At 40.0% G+C, this 15,811-nt stretch overlaps 1 protein-coding gene across 1 annotated transcript in view; it reads left to right on the forward strand.

Annotated features, from left to right (window-relative positions):
* The window catches only part of TSHZ3 (teashirt zinc finger homeobox 3), a gene marked incomplete at both ends in the record, with an annotated part of 62,571 nt that extends 47,082 nt beyond the window's left edge, over nt 1-15,489 (forward strand). The window contains one exon of the mRNA XM_084270115.1: nt 12,290-15,489. Coding sequence (XP_084126241.1) covers nt 12,290-15,489 — 3,200 coding nt within the window. The remainder of the gene's footprint in view (nt 1-12,289) is intronic.
* Nucleotides 15,490-15,811: the final 322 nt, after the last annotated feature.

The following is a 15,811-nucleotide window of genomic DNA, read 5'->3' on the forward strand; positions in this document are numbered from 1 at the left end:
AAAATGTCTGCTTGATAATGCCTTTTGCCATAATAAAATACAGTCACACAATGAGCAAAAGGCTAAAAGAATGGCCAGAGAAAGACACATCATCCATTTGCACTTAGTTTGTGACTCTGACAGAGCTGTGCCTTGAAAATACCCCTGTTGGGAATGGGGAGACTGCAGTCTTACATGTATATTTAGTCTTTGGTTATATTATTTCAAATGTTATGCAGCTGCAATGGCATGAAATAGATGCCCCTACCTGATACAGAGATAGGTATTACATCATTGCTGCTATAATGCTCTGCTGGAAAAGGACTTTTAAAGGGATTTCTAATGATAATGAAAATATTCTGATACAGCATTAAGGATTTTGCTACTGAAATGTGTTTAATGTAAATATGCTGTCAGATACCCTTCAAGTAATTGACAAGAGCAGATGATTAGCAGTGTTCTCAATAGTGTTTTTGCATAATCTTACATTTTGACAGAACTCTTCAGCGGCTTTTTATTGTCAGTGCTCTGCAATCAGTAATACTTTTTCCTTGACATTTACTTTGTCATTATAAATCTTGTAAGTGGTCATTTAACTTGTTCAGTATGCATGTAAGAATATCATTACTAACACGTTTGAAAAAATGTCTTCCTGTTGAGGAACTATTGTGAAAGTAAACTTAAAAAACCCTAAATGAAGTGGGTTGATGAGTGACTTCATGGAATAAATACCTGTCTGTGAGCATCTTCTCATGCATTTCAAGGATGATTTTAAAATCACATTCTTACTGAACATTTGTGTATAAGTCATCAAATTCAACATGGTTGTTGGGTTTTTTGAAAAATCCAGTATTTTTAAAATTGAATACTATTGTTCAGTTATGAACATTTACATAAAGCTGACCAAAATTAAACTCTTATGATCCATAAGCATTCATAATTACATACTGCATGTAACATTAATAGTCGATATAATAAACCTTCATCTTTATTGAAGCATCTCTTGTTTCTACAGCAGTTCTTTAATCTATCTCAATAGATTTCTAGTGTACAGCTCATATAGATTTGGTCAGTGACAAGGGTTAGAGTAGTCTTGTAGAACATTTACTTGTAGCTGTGAAAAGCCCACATTCATCAGAGGATTAGGTCGATCAGATTGTACCAGGATCAATGGAAGGACTGTGTGATCCCTCTTAGGCTGTAATGTGTTCACCTTCTTTGGAGAGAATTCACATACACACACATTTCTCTGTCTTAAAGCCATTTATCTCAGAATGTCAAATTGCAATAATTAACCATTATTGATCTTAAATTCAATTAACTTCATTAACACAGGTCATGATGAGGGTGCTAGTAAGGGAAAGGCTCTTGACAAGTGTCTTTTCTTATATGACATTGAATGTTCACAATCGTGGCTATAAACTATTCATATTGTGCCACAGGAACATCTTTTAAAAATGACAAGAGTTTGGTTGGTGGCTCTGAAGCGACATTTTAATCCCCTCCCCCTCACCTTCTAGTTCTCAGGGTTTTCCAGCAAATTTTCTATTCAGGAATCAGTGAACCATTTGTTTCCAGCACATTATCGTAGTGTGGTATTATAGCAAAACGCACCTATTCAAACACCCTTCAGTTCAATAGCTGGTGCTAGATAGAGACTCGTTTACAAAAGCGTATATTAGTATAGTTAGCAAATGAGTGAAATGAATATTCAGTGCTTCTCTTTGCTATACATACAAAACCAGCTGGGGCCATCTCATAGAGGTAATCCTTAGAATCTCTGCTTTCTCCGAGTCCTAAGATTCATATTGCAGTCAATAGTTGTTTTTCTTAAATGAGGGCTGAATAAAAACTGTGAAAGGACACAAAGCTTTGTTGGCCCACAGTGAACTCCTTTTTTCATGGAGAAACTTCATTATAAGTACAAGTTCACAATAGCTGAAATTGTGATTGAAATCATTTGGATTTCTACTATACCATTCATACAGTTGTAAGGAGTTTATTGTAAGGAGGCACTGCAACCAAAATAGCTATTGAAACTACTGTATAAAGGACTTCAGTGGGAATTTGAAGTTTGCAAGAAAAATGAAGGATCAGGTTGAAGGTCTTTCGGTACGTTGTGAATGTCTTAAGTAGTCATGATCTTTTACAAATAAATCTCCAAGTAGAATGACTCACTGTAACATATTGAAGCATTTTAGGTGAAAACTTGATTTTTAAAAACTTCACGACAAAGGCTGTAGCTCGAGAGATGTGTTTTGATATTCGTATAGTTAAACACAAAGCCAGTGTTCTGGGTCCCGTAAAACCTGGAAGTTGTGGACAGATTAGGAGCAAAGATGTGAGGAGAGTGCAGAAAGTAAGGTGTAAAAAATTTTTTTCTTAGTCTAAAACCATTCTAAACCATAATCAGGAGACTCTCAGAAATGTGGATAAAGAGAAATGACAACATCAGTTTTGCTCAGAAACAGATTTCTGTGACAATTAAATGGTCATTTTGTCACTACATTTGCTATTTCCACTCTGCTATACAAAGCATTTACTGAAAAGAGGCAGGGCAGAAGCAGAATGGGTTGATTACTGCATTTGAAGAAACTAAAGTTCCCTTACAACATCTGTTTGCTCAGTGAAGGATTATAATAATTAAGAGCTATTAGAGCCATATTGAGAACTTTTATGCTCATGCCTGCTTATCCCAGAGTTGGCTGTGAATCTTGTATTAGTTTGTTGAATGCCCTGTGTGGTTTTCGGTGATTAAAAGATGCCACCCAAATGCTGATATCAAGCAGAGATTGTGTCACTGTGTGTTTTAGTACCAATTCATACAGAGAATTGGCTTCATCTTGCCAGGATGTTGATAGTGACTTATTTAGGAAAAAAACAACCAAAAAACAAACAAAGACCAACCAAATATTTTTACTCTGTGAGGATTCTGGTAAATATTTTTGTCCATTTGAGGAAACTGTAATTCTGTGCTTAGAAAAATTCTATGGAGTCCAAAAACCAATTTACCTCCCAAATCAAAATTAGGGTCAAAGCATAGCATGAAGCTATTTTCTCTGCCTAGGAACATTTATTTCCCACTGTAGTACGTGCTTGCATAGAGTGGGAAGCTCTAACAAGTCTGAGTACTTCACACCAAGCAACTGTCTTGGAAACCAACAGAAAACCACTTTTGTCTTACTTAGCGTGGATCACATTTATTTGTGATGAATAATTTATACAGCAAATGTAGGTGGCTTTTTTTCTGTTACTCATGTATACACTAATTGTATTTGTTAAGTTTATGTGGAAGTTTTCAGACTGTGAGGCTGCTTGTGAGCTGTGTAGTTCAACAATGTGTGCCTGATTCTGGAGTGCCCAGTGGTGTTTCCCCTCCCAGTGGCTGGGTGCCGGGCCCTTAACTTCCCTATGGATAGTGAGTAACTTTTGGTCCTCCAAATAACATGCATTTGTAACCTAGGTGTACTTTGAAGAGGGGCATCCTTTCCCCAGGAATGTGGAGGGGTGGGGGGAAGGAAGAGGAAGGTTCAACATGAATGCTGATGAAATAGGAGCACCAAGCCCCTGAACTTACTCAAACCGAGCAGCAGTTAGAGAATTCCCAGTGGGTGCTCACAGTCTCTGTTACTCATTTGCCTACTTGATCTAGTCCTGATGGTGCTTGTGAAAGCTTGTGCTGGCTTATGTGGTGACAGGGAAGACCAAGAAGGGTTTTTTTTCTCCTTTTTCATCAGGATCAGCCAGAAATCCCAGGCTTGTGCTCACAGGGGCTGATGAAATCTCTTATTTCTCCCAAGTGCAAAGGGGAAAGGAGGTCGATTCCACAAAATATGACAGCAAGGAAGGTCCTTCTGTCATCATGGGAGTCTGTTCTGTTTCTCAGCCTTTCCACTCAGTAAGTATGATCCTGCATTGCCGCTGGTAACCAACTGTGGACACACGTGGGGCCACGTGAACTGTCCCCCAACTTCTCTACCGCTGTAGTACTTCGGGGAGTGTGTTGCACTCTGCGTGTGTGGCTGCAGATTTAGGATGAATCCCACGAAGATCTATTTTTCCTGACCAGGCTCAGTCCCTAAACTGTTACTCCTCTGAAGGTTCTTGTAAGTGTGTTGTTCTCTTCTGGCTGTACAGTAATGACATCCAAAGGCAAATTTTACATGAGGAAGTCTTTTCAAAAACCTGTACAGTTTTGCTCTTTGTACGTCGCAGTAACTTGGACCTTGGGTCTCACTTGAAGTTTTTTAATCTTCAGATTCCATTTTGTTAAAAACTTCTTGTGGAAGGCAGCAGATGAACTCTTAATTTGGACAGATCTCAGGCTTTTCTGTGTGCAACCCCACCCGTAGAACAAACTGCAGTGTGATGGGATCATGTGCTCTTCTCCACAGTAGGAAGAAGTGGTGTTATGTTTCACGGGTGGATAATTTGAGCAGATTTTAGAAAAACCCTGCTCAGCAGGTTGAATTCAGGGAGTTTGGGCCCCGGGGAACAATCAAGGCAGAGTGCAGCTTTGGAAGAGAGAGGCATGATCTATCATGTTACATCTCCAGCATGGTTCTGGTGGAACAGGCATTCGCAGAGTACCCGAGGTCCTGCTCTGTGCGTGGAGCAGAAAGCTCTTTGGAGGAGAGGGGTGACAATACTACTTACTGCAAAACCCTTTTCTGTGCTCCCCATTGTGGAAAGAAGTTTGCTGGCAGTTTGCAGAGTCAGCATACATTGGATCCCAGCAGCTTGGCTCAGAGGAGATTTGTAACCACAGGGTTGTGCACAGTACATGCACCTGTGGGTATTTCACTGGGTATTTTATCCTTAATAATTGCTTAAAATGAACACTGGCAATTATTTTCAATTATGCACATACAGTGTGCTCACATAAACACTCTGTGAAAAAGCATAGGAATAGAAACACAAAGTTAAGCCATCTTCTCATGTTTTGTGTAAATAGCTGAATAACGTATATTAACCTTCAGAAGTTACAGGCTCCTTTACTTGTGTTCTTGCTTGGCATTATGCCTGTAATTTTAAACTTTCTGTGGTTCTCCAAGTTCACAGCTATAAACTGTGGGTAATAATGTTTCTTCCACAGGGCTGCTGTGAAGAATAAAACACTCCTTGAGGTTTTTGAACACCTCAGTGGAGTGATGCTTGTCCAGCAGTGCTAAGTTGTTTCTGAGCCATCTTTTAATATTACAGCATGTAATATTATCTTCCTTAATAAAGGAGATAACACATCAATGTGAGGTTTGCATGGGAATCTCTCATGTTAACAAACATCTCAGCAGTATTTGGTTTTGGAAAAACAAATGTGTCCCATATCAGAATTAGTAGCAATTTTTGAATGTGTTATCTCTTCATTTGTAGGTGCTCTGTATGGTACTTCTCATACGGCTGTGTCAAGTCTAAAGTGAATAGGAGACCTGAATCCCGTACCCTCCTTTAACATGCACAAAAGACAGGGGTTTAGAGCACAGTGACATGAGGAAAAAATGCTTTCCATAGACTTGCTTTGTTCTGCACATAGATGACCCACACTTTAATGACATATAAACTCATTTCTTGTTACCGTCTCTTCACTGTGTATTCTTGTCCATGTAATTCCCAACCCTTAACACTTACAGTTGATTTGTGGTCTGTGAAGTTGCTCCAAATGTACTACCAGTCCAGGATGCTGGATTAGAGCAGCTGGTTAGCTTCCTTTGGCCTATTTCTGAGCTCTCTGTGGCAGACAGCTGCAGTATTTTCATGAAGGAACAAACACGAGTACACTTCAAAGTTTGTAGTGCCTAATGATAGCCACCCATTGGATTGGCATGCTATGTCACATCCATCCACACTGATTCCCGATCACTTAATGCTGCACTCTTATTGGCATGAAAAGGCTGCAGATTTGTCAACATACAAAAAAATCCAGCTAAACAAGCATTAATCATGCACATCACATCAAATTAACATGTTCAGAATTAATATTCTTGACCTTGCCAGTGGGCAGAATAATCAGTCTTGCAGTAGGATCATACTCCGGTGAAGGTACCCATGACTTCAGCCGATGTGCTAGAGAAGTGCTGACCTCTCCACTTGGAAATAACATTTCTCTCCCATAATAGACAGTCCTGCCTCTATGAAACAGAACCTTTGACCTTTCTAACAGGAATAATGTCCCTGTCAAGGTGCTGGGTAATCAGTATTGCCATGCCCGTTTAGACACAGTGTTGTCATTTGCCACTCTTGTAAACAGGGCAGCCACTCCTACCTCCCATTTCTATCGCCTAATGAGGAATATGCTCACATCTCTGCCAAGTACTGAAGTCTCAAATACAATTTCAGTTACATGTGAATTATCAGTCAGTCTCAGTATAGAAATAGCTCATGTTGTGGGTGAAATGTTTGCCTTTCTTCCTGTAAGTGGAAGGCCTGCGGAGTGGGAGTTTTCTAACAGACTAATATAACTCTTTTATATGCCTTCATTTGCATTAGGTCTTTGATTGACTCCATCCACCGAGCTGGTTTTCTCTTGCCTCTGTTCATTAATTTTGTGAGTAAGGTTCATTGGCACAGTCAAATCATGCCTGTGCTGCTGTTTCTCTGTTGGATTCCTCTGGACTTGTGTTCAGATTGAGCCCCTGCTTATATTCGAAGGGTCCCACCCAAACTTGGGGACTCTTTGAGGCTTTTTTCCCATCAATTATTTAAATCTTGAAAAAAACCCAAACCCTCTAGTTATTTCTTGGGTGGCTGGTGTCTGCTTTAAAACAGAAGGGGAATGGCATTTAGGAAAAGGCTCTGGACTGGCTGTGGCAGGAGCAGCGCTCTCAGCACTGTGCTTTGGCTGGGGGAGCAGGGGGAGGTCAGGTTGCAGAGAGAGTTTTGCTGTCTGTGTCCTACTCAGTGCTCTGCTTCATGATCTGTTCTGATCCTTTTTCCTTTTTTCTCTTGGACTGGGGATGTAATACTCATGCCATAGGCACTGGGAATGTTTCTGCTCCCAATCCCTTTCTGTTGTTCTCTTTTTTCAAGTGTGAAATGTATGTGGGTTCAGGTTTTTAAGGGTTCAAGATGCACTCCAAATCAGATGGGTTGAGAAATGACCCTTAGTACTACATGATAATTTCAAACCATGCATAAATAAATTATAAAGCTGGTTGTATTTTTTTTAATAAAATATTTTTTGTTAAAGCCAAAATATTTCCAAGGAACAGAATGGTTTTGATAATCTTCTGTAGTTAAGCATTTTTTCATGTGAGAAGAATATTTGAATGTTTTGGTACTTTTTCAAGCAAAGAGTTTATATACTAGTTTAAATATACCCTACTAAGCTAATTAAAATAAAAGAAAAAGTCTTGGCAAAAACCCATAATTAAACCAAGACATTTCAGAAGTATTGAAATGAAATATTTGGATAGGCCCAAGCCAAAATATATGGTCTCAGATGCATTTTTCAGGAAATAAGGGAAGAACTGTGCAATTAATTGGGTTTTGGAGAACAGTAAAATACTCCTTTAATGCTCTGGTTTTGTATTTCCAAACAAACTCAAGGAGGTGTGTGCCTGACCCTGTTACTGGGTGTCTGTTGCCATGGAGGGGATGAAAACCACACGATGTTTTTTCTCTTTCTGCTGAAGAGGACCTCTGGCAGTTGGGGTTTGAGCTGGTAGCTGTTGTGCTGGTGGGCATCACAGGAGATGGCTGTGTTTGGCCCTGGACATCAGTCCAGTTAACAGCTGTGTTAGCTGCACAGGAGCTTCCTCTGCCTGCAGAACTCTGGTGGACTGCTGGTATTTTTCTCCTCTTGTATAGAAGATCTCTGGTGTCTGTGTAGAGCTAGGTGTACTGGTTTATTAGCGTATATACAATATGCAGATCACTTTGGGCAGTGATGGATCACAATTTATTTCCACTGGCAAAGAAATGATCCATGGCTCAGTTGTGAAGGTAATTCCCTCTTGTGTGGAAATGAATCGCATTATATCACAGCTTACTGTTATGTATTGATAGCAAATGTGTTAATTTCATTATTACCTAGCAGTTTAGTTAATAATTTTAACCAATATTAATGAGGGAACCGTCTGTTCTCGACCCCTCTCTGGCTGCACCTGCAATAGGTTTCTGAATCCCTTTGATATTCTCATCTTTGCTGGAAACTGGGGGCCAAACCATAGAACCGCTTTCCATTTTTTGTCAAATACGATGTCACAGTGACACCATTGCTCAACATGGGGGCAATTTCCTGTGGGTTATGGTGCCCTGTAAGACATCAACTAAAAAGGTTTTTTTGAGAATTGTATTTTTTTCCCTTTCACTCTGGAAAAACGAAAACCCCAGAACCACCTAATTTCTTTCATTTCCATTCTTATTAACTTCTGCCATTAGAATTGCCTTTAAAATAGTTTTTTTTTCCCTCAGACTTTGCTGTCGAGGCATTGAAGAACAGTTTTACAGATGCCCCGCTGTTTCAAACATTTACTCTACACTTGAAAAATATCAAACTACGAGTCTTTTTTTTTTAATAAGAAGGAACCGGCTGAGTAACGATGGGCTGGAGACAGTGCTTCTTAAAGACAATCTCTTCACCAGGCAGTGAATCTCAATGAAAAACTTTTTCTTTTACCGTCACCTCCTGATTTTATTCTTTGCTTTCATAGTGATTTTGCTCTTCCTGTAGGTACTTAAGCAAACAAGATATTTCTGTGCTATGGGCCTCCTTGTCCTTTCTGTTGCAGTGAAGCTGCTACCTTCATCTGTACTCAGGCAGAATATAGATCATCTCTCTCCCCTGAGCAAGATCTGGTGGGGCAGGGGGGAGCAGAGATTCCCTTGGCTGCTGATGGGCTCTTTCCCACAAGTACCTGCACCGAATCCTGTACTCCCCGCTAGTGTGGGACTGATGTTTGGCCTTAACCCTCCCTCCTTTTCTGTGCCACATGCTGATAACAATTTAATTGGGATTAAATTACATACTAGTAACAATTTAATTGGGTTTTCTGAGGAGGCAACCTCAGCACTGTAAAGGTACCTGTAGTGGTACTGCAAAACCTTTGAGTGTGCCATGAGTCTGCTGTCATAGGTTGGTCCAGGACTTGTTGGGTTGCCTTATATTGCCCTGTAGTTACGTGATGAGGTGACTCGCCCTTGGAATAAGGAATCGTAAACTACAGACATAAACTCCAGTTTAGATATTGGTTTGAGTCTTAGGCTAAGATATTTCCTTGAGCCTCCTCATCTCTTGCATAAATCATTGGTTGAGGAAGTTGGGGGTAATGTTGTGTTTCACCCCACCTCTCCTTTGTGCAGGGGAAAGAGCAGGTCTTGTTCAGACTGTCATTTTATCCAAGTTGCAGATTGCTAGGTTAAATTCCATACTGTCAATTGTGCCTATTTCCCACATTTCTGGATCAAAGACTGATGTTACAAGTTGGCTTCACAACTTGAGCTTAGAAAGGAGAACAGCTATAGAGGCGGCAGCTCCTGGTTAACACGCAAATATGCTTGATAGTTGGTGAAAAGGGCAAAGAAAGCATGAAAGGTAAATAGATTTACATTTAAATGAGCTGCATGCTGAAGGTTTTCCCTACTGTAAAAGTCACTGTCTAGAAAACTGTGAATGTGACAATACAAGTGTTCCAGTCCAAACAAAATTCATAAGATTTCAGCAGTAAGAGAAATAAAAATGTAAAGAAAAACACACTAATTGGGGGGCTTGGTTCTGTGCCCCCTGTTTGTGTTGGTGAGTCCTGCTCCCCAGGAGAACTTCCTGTGGTGAGCAGGGACAGACCCCAGGGCTTTGGTGGGTGCTGGTGTGGTGGGAAGAGGTGGCACATGCTCAGACTCAGTGGACAAAGAGAGCAAAAGGCAGGTATGTCTATAGAGTGCTTTGGTGTGTGCCACCTCATCCCAGAGGCTGTAACACAGTGTGGCAATAACCTTGGGTTTTCTTTACCTTGTAAAAAGGGAACTATTCTTCAGTTTCACAACAGAGGCAAAAAACTCTTTTCACAAGGTGGAAAAGAAAAAGGGTAGGTTTGCTTCCAAATTGTAAGTTTTGTGCTGTCTTTCCTTCCTCCCATCCTTTCCTCTCCATTTCACTAGGATATGGAGTGGTTAAGAGAGAGGTATTTGATAGCCAGTAGTTTACACATTATCAATAGTTATTCAACTTTAGAGAGTAATTTGAACTGGTTTAGTCTCCTTTGCTTAAGGTAGAGTTCAGAAGTAGGATGGAACAAATAATTAAGATGAAGAACAATCTATACCATCCATGGAGGAATTAAGGTATTGAATGAGATCCACCTTGTTAGATTCTTTGTAGTGGTTTCACTGCAAGTATTTACAGGATGGATGCTGGTCCTTACTAGAAATGGTCAACATGACTGTAATATAAAAATTATTTTTTTTGTCAATGTAATTTGAAGAAGCACAAAATAGAGCACAGCTCTTTCATCAGAGTACATATACTTGTTCTTAAAGCCTGTGCTTTGTTTCAGCATCTTTGAAACATTTTCTAATAAAGTTTTTAACATAATTTTCCAAATTATGTTCCCCCAAATGTTAAAAATAGGATCCTTGCTGCATGATTTTTATGCATTGAAATTGTATAAGCTGAAATATTTAATCACTCTTACATGTTGCTTCTATGTGGGATGTTTGTGTTTTCAAAGGTTTCACTTTTACTTTGAAGCTCTGATTATAACTTTACGTGCTTAGAGGAAGATTTGCTACCGTTCATCCATGTGAAAGAACAGTAGTGAATATTTTGTACTACCTAACTGAATGAAGAAATACTCCATGTGAAACTAAAAGCCTGATTTCATTGTTGCCTTAACAGTTGTTTTGTCTCTTGTGGTTTTCAGATAACATTTAAACATATTTTCCCTGAACGAAGTTTGCAAGGTTCAGTACTGTGTATGTGATACCTACTATAGTGTTACACATTTTTCACTCTGTTGGTTAAAGTAGGTCTTTTTGGGATGTAAACTATTATATTCTCTCCACTGTCTGCACTGAGAGAATGGTCTGAATAAACAAGCCAAAGATTATTCAATGTGTTTAAGAAACAGACCCCCATGCATTCCAGATGTGTTGCAGAGAAGGTCAAAAGTCAAGTGTCTTCAACCGTAGAGTCTACTGGAAGTGCGTTTTTTCCAATGTCTGATTGTAGTTGTGAGAGATTGCAAGTAAAGTTTGAATTCCACTTAATACAGAACGGTCATGTTTTATTTTTACGTTCTTGCTTAGCTGTAACTTAATACATTATATAGAAATGGATCATTTTGATCAGTTAATGATCCCTCTCTTAATGTTCCCTTAGTTTTCTTGCCTAAAGGAAAATCTTGGGTAGACTCAGTATATGTAGAATATGTGCACAGAAGCACCATGGAAAAAAAAAAGAAAAAAGTTTTGTTTACTGTCAGTTCCCAACTATCCTATTCAGGAAGAGTATCTCAGATTTACATCACCAGTTGCATTACTTGAGGGAGGAAAAAAAGACAGGATCCCTGTTGGGTGTCCGTGTAGCTTATGCTGTGTAAATATTGACAAAGTAGTCTAAAGAGCAAACACTTTGACATTTGTAAGGTCCACTGGAAGGTCTTGTATATATTTATACAGCAAGAATGAGTACAGCATACCAATTTTCTTGAACTAGCTCCTGACATAATTCTGCGTGGGCTTTCTTGTTGAGAAATTTATGTTTAAATGTGAATGGGTCGTTTGTTACACCAAAAATGAATACCCTCAAATTGCTCATAGTTGGTTGTTTTGAAAGGCTGCATCACGTCCTTTTACCATCTCCTCCTATAAAGTATGACGCTACTATAATGATAACTTAAAAAAAAAAAATCTACTTTTTATTATTATAACTGGGGATTTTTTACTTTGTAGAAATTTTTGATGTTTGTTGTATTCTATATTTATAAAACTTTGAGTCTCAAAACTGTAATGAGCAAAAAATGCTTGCTTAATTTAAATTGTGAATCTGTCTGTTAAGAAATGCATTAGGGGTAGGAGAAGCATAAGACATATTAATTGACAGACAGGAACTGCTGTCTCTGAGGTTGATACAAGTAATTTATTACTTTAGAAATGAATGCCACCTCCAGAATGTGCTTCATTAATTTCAAATTTAGTTTTAATTTCAAGCTGTTGCCCCTTGAGAAGAATAAGGTGGCAAATTATGTTTGAAGAGCAGATTTTTTTCTTGCTCTGAATTTAACTGTTTAATTTTACAAATAAGTACACTTCTTTGGCTACACTTAAGCAAAAGTACGATCAACAGAAACTAACATATATTTTCTTTTCTTCATAATAGCCTATGTTTCAGATGAACTAAAAGCAGCGGCACTGGTGGAAGAAGATGTGGAACCTGATGAGAATGCAGTTGATGGGGAGCCTTCGGCAAAATATGCATGTCCGGAAAAAGACTTCAGTAAGAACTGCCAAAGCTACCAAAACTCTCCAGCAGCTGAATTTTCTAGCCATGAAATGGACAGCGAGTCACATATCAGTGAGACGAGTGACCGCATGGCAGACTTTGAGAGCAGCTCTATTAAAAATGAGGAAGAGAGCAAGGAGGTTTCGATACCACTGGAAGACTCTACTGTATCTGATAGCTTAGAACAAATGAAAGCCGTATATAATAACTTCCTCTCCAATTCCTACTGGTCCAATCTCAACTTGAACCTTCACCAGCCGATTTCAGAAAAAAACAATGGCAGCAGTAGCAGCAGCAGCAGCAGCAGTAGCAGTTGTGGAAGTGGCAGCTTTGACTGGCACCAGACTGCTATGGCTAAAACACTGCAGCAAGTTTCTCAGAGCAGAATTCTTCCCGAACCGAGTCTTTTTAGCACAGTTCAGTTGTACAGACAAAGCAGTAAGCTTTATGGCTCTATATTTACTGGAGCCAGTAAATTCCGCTGTAAAGACTGCAGTGCTGCCTATGATACGTTAGTAGAATTAACAGTGCACATGAATGAAACGGGACATTATCGAGATGACAACCATGAAACTGATAACAATAACCCCAAAAGGTGGTCCAAACCTCGTAAACGTTCTTTGCTCGAAATGGAAGGGAAAGAAGATGCCCAGAAAGTATTAAAGTGTATGTACTGTGGTCATTCATTTGAATCTCTTCAGGATTTGAGTGTTCATATGATCAAAACAAAACACTACCAAAAAGTGCCTCTGAAGGAACCTGTTACACCTGTAGCAGCAAAAATTATCCCAGCTACTAGAAAGAAAGCATCACTGGAGCTTGAACTTCCAAGTTCTCCAGACTCCACAGGTGGGACACCAAAAGCAACAATCTCAGATACCAATGATGCACTTCAAAAGAATTCTAATCCTTACATCACGCCAAATAATCGCTACGGTCACCAGAATGGTGCCAGCTATGCCTGGCACTTTGAGGCGAGGAAATCTCAAATTCTGAAGTGCATGGAGTGCGGAAGTTCGCACGACACTCTGCAGGAACTCACGGCTCACATGATGGTGACGGGACATTTTATTAAAGTCACTAACTCTGCCATGAAAAAAGGGAAGCCGATTATAGAAGCCCCAGCGACACCAACAATTACGTCCTTAGTAGATGAGAAAGTCCAGTCTGTGCCACTAGCTGCTACCACTTTTACGTCTCCTTCCAATACACCTTCTAGTGTTTCCCCAAAATTAAATGTCGAAATAAAAAAAGAAGTAGATAAAGAAAGAGGCGTTGCTGATGACAAAATGAAAGACAAAGAAAAGTCAAGTGAAGATGAGGAGAAGTATGATATCTCCTCAAAATACCATTACTTGACTGAAAATGACCTAGAAGAAAGCCCTAAGGGGGGATTAGATATATTGAAGTCATTAGAAAACACAGTTACATCAGCTATCAACAAAGCCCAAAATGGCACGCCAAGCTGGGGTGGCTACCCCAGCATTCATGCTGCCTATCAGCTGCCTAACATGATGAAGCTGTCATTGGGTTCATCTGGAAAGAGTACACCATTAAAACCTATGTTTGGAAACAATGAACTGGTATCGCCAACTAAAAACCAGCCCTTGGTGTCTCCACCGAGCAGTCAGACCTCACCCGTGCCAAAAACGAACTTTCACGCCATGGAAGAATTGGTAAAGAAAGTCACCGAGAAGGTGGCTAAAGTGGAGGAAAAAATGAAAGAGCCTGAAGGAAAGCTTTCTCCAGTGAAGCGTGCGACGCCTTCGCCATGCAGTAGTGAAGTCAGTGAACCCCTTAAGATGGAGTCCTCCAATGATGGTGGCTTTAAAAGCCAGCAGAACAGCCCAGTCCCTCAGAGAGATGGCTGCAAGGATAGTCCAACTGCAGAACCTGTGGAAAATGGGAAAGAACCTGTTAAGTCCATTGTAAGTTCTTTAAGTAGCAGCACAGCTATCATTACCGACCACCCTCCCGAACAGCCATTTGTAAATCCACTAAGTGCACTGCAATCGGTCATGAATATTCACCTTGGGAAGGCAGCAAAGCCATCTTTGCCCGCTCTGGATCCAATGAGCATGCTTTTTAAAATGAGCAACAGTTTGGCAGAAAAGGCTGCAGTGGCCACCCCACCTCTACAGTCCAAAAAACCAGACCACTTAGACCGTTATTTTTATCATGTCAACAATGACCAACCCATAGATTTGACGAAAGGCAAGAGTGACAAAAGCTGCTCTTTGGGTTCAGCGCTTTTGTCATCCACATCGACATCTTCTGCATCTTCTTCATCTACAGTGACAACAGCAAAGACATCTGCAGTCGTGTCATTCATGTCAAACTCGCCGCTACGCGAGAATGCCTTGTCAGATATATCTGATATGCTGAAGAACCTGACAGAAAGTCACACATCAAAATCTTCCACACCTTCCAGCATATCTGAGAAATCTGACATTGATGGTACCACAATAGAGGAACCAGAAGAGAGTACACCAGCTCAGAAAAGGAAGGGACGTCAGTCTAACTGGAACCCTCAGCACTTGCTCATATTGCAGGCCCAGTTTGCAGCTAGTTTACGGCAGACTTCAGAGGGGAAGTACATCATGTCAGACTTGAGCCCTCAAGAAAGAATGCACATTTCCAGGTTTACGGGACTTTCAATGACCACAATTAGCCACTGGCTAGCCAATGTGAAATACCAGCTCCGAAGGACGGGGGGAACTAAGTTCCTTAAAAATTTGGACACTGGGCACCCAGTGTTCTTTTGTAATGACTGTGCTTCACAGATCAGAACTCCTTCAACTTATATCAGTCATCTTGAATCGCATCTGGGTTTCAGGTTAAGAGACTTGTCCAAACTGTCCAGTGAACAGATTAACAATCAGATAGCACAAGCAAAGTCACCGTCTGAAAAACTGGTGACGTCCTCTCCAGAGGAAGATATCGGAACTTCTTATCAGTGCAAACTTTGTAACAGGACTTTTGCGAGCAAGCATGCTGTTAAACTTCATCTTAGTAAAACACATGGGAAGTCACCAGAGGACCACCTTCTGTATGTTTCGGAGCTAGAGAAGCAGTAGCATTTGCTTTTGATTAAAACAACTGTAATTTGCTTTGAGGAAAACTGTCAAAGACGCCTTAAAGCTACTGTTTAGTTCTTGGCACATCTTCTTATTTTAACTCCAGAGTCGCTCTGGGCTGAACTGTTTTGTATAACTGTACAGTGTTTAAATAGAGGTGCATAATCAGCTGTTGTTACTGGTAAAATATGAAGGTTAAAATGCAGTGGTAAGTGTTTGGAACTTTGTGTAAATTGGATTTAGTTGCTGTGCATCCCTCTGATGCATCAAGCTGCATGCATTAACAAACAGTTTAATTAAGCATTTATAACTAATTCTGGTG

Source organism: Gallinula chloropus (assembly GCF_964237585.1).
Source record: "Gallinula chloropus genome assembly, chromosome: 13".
NCBI lineage: Eukaryota > Metazoa > Chordata > Aves > Gruiformes > Rallidae > Gallinula > Gallinula chloropus.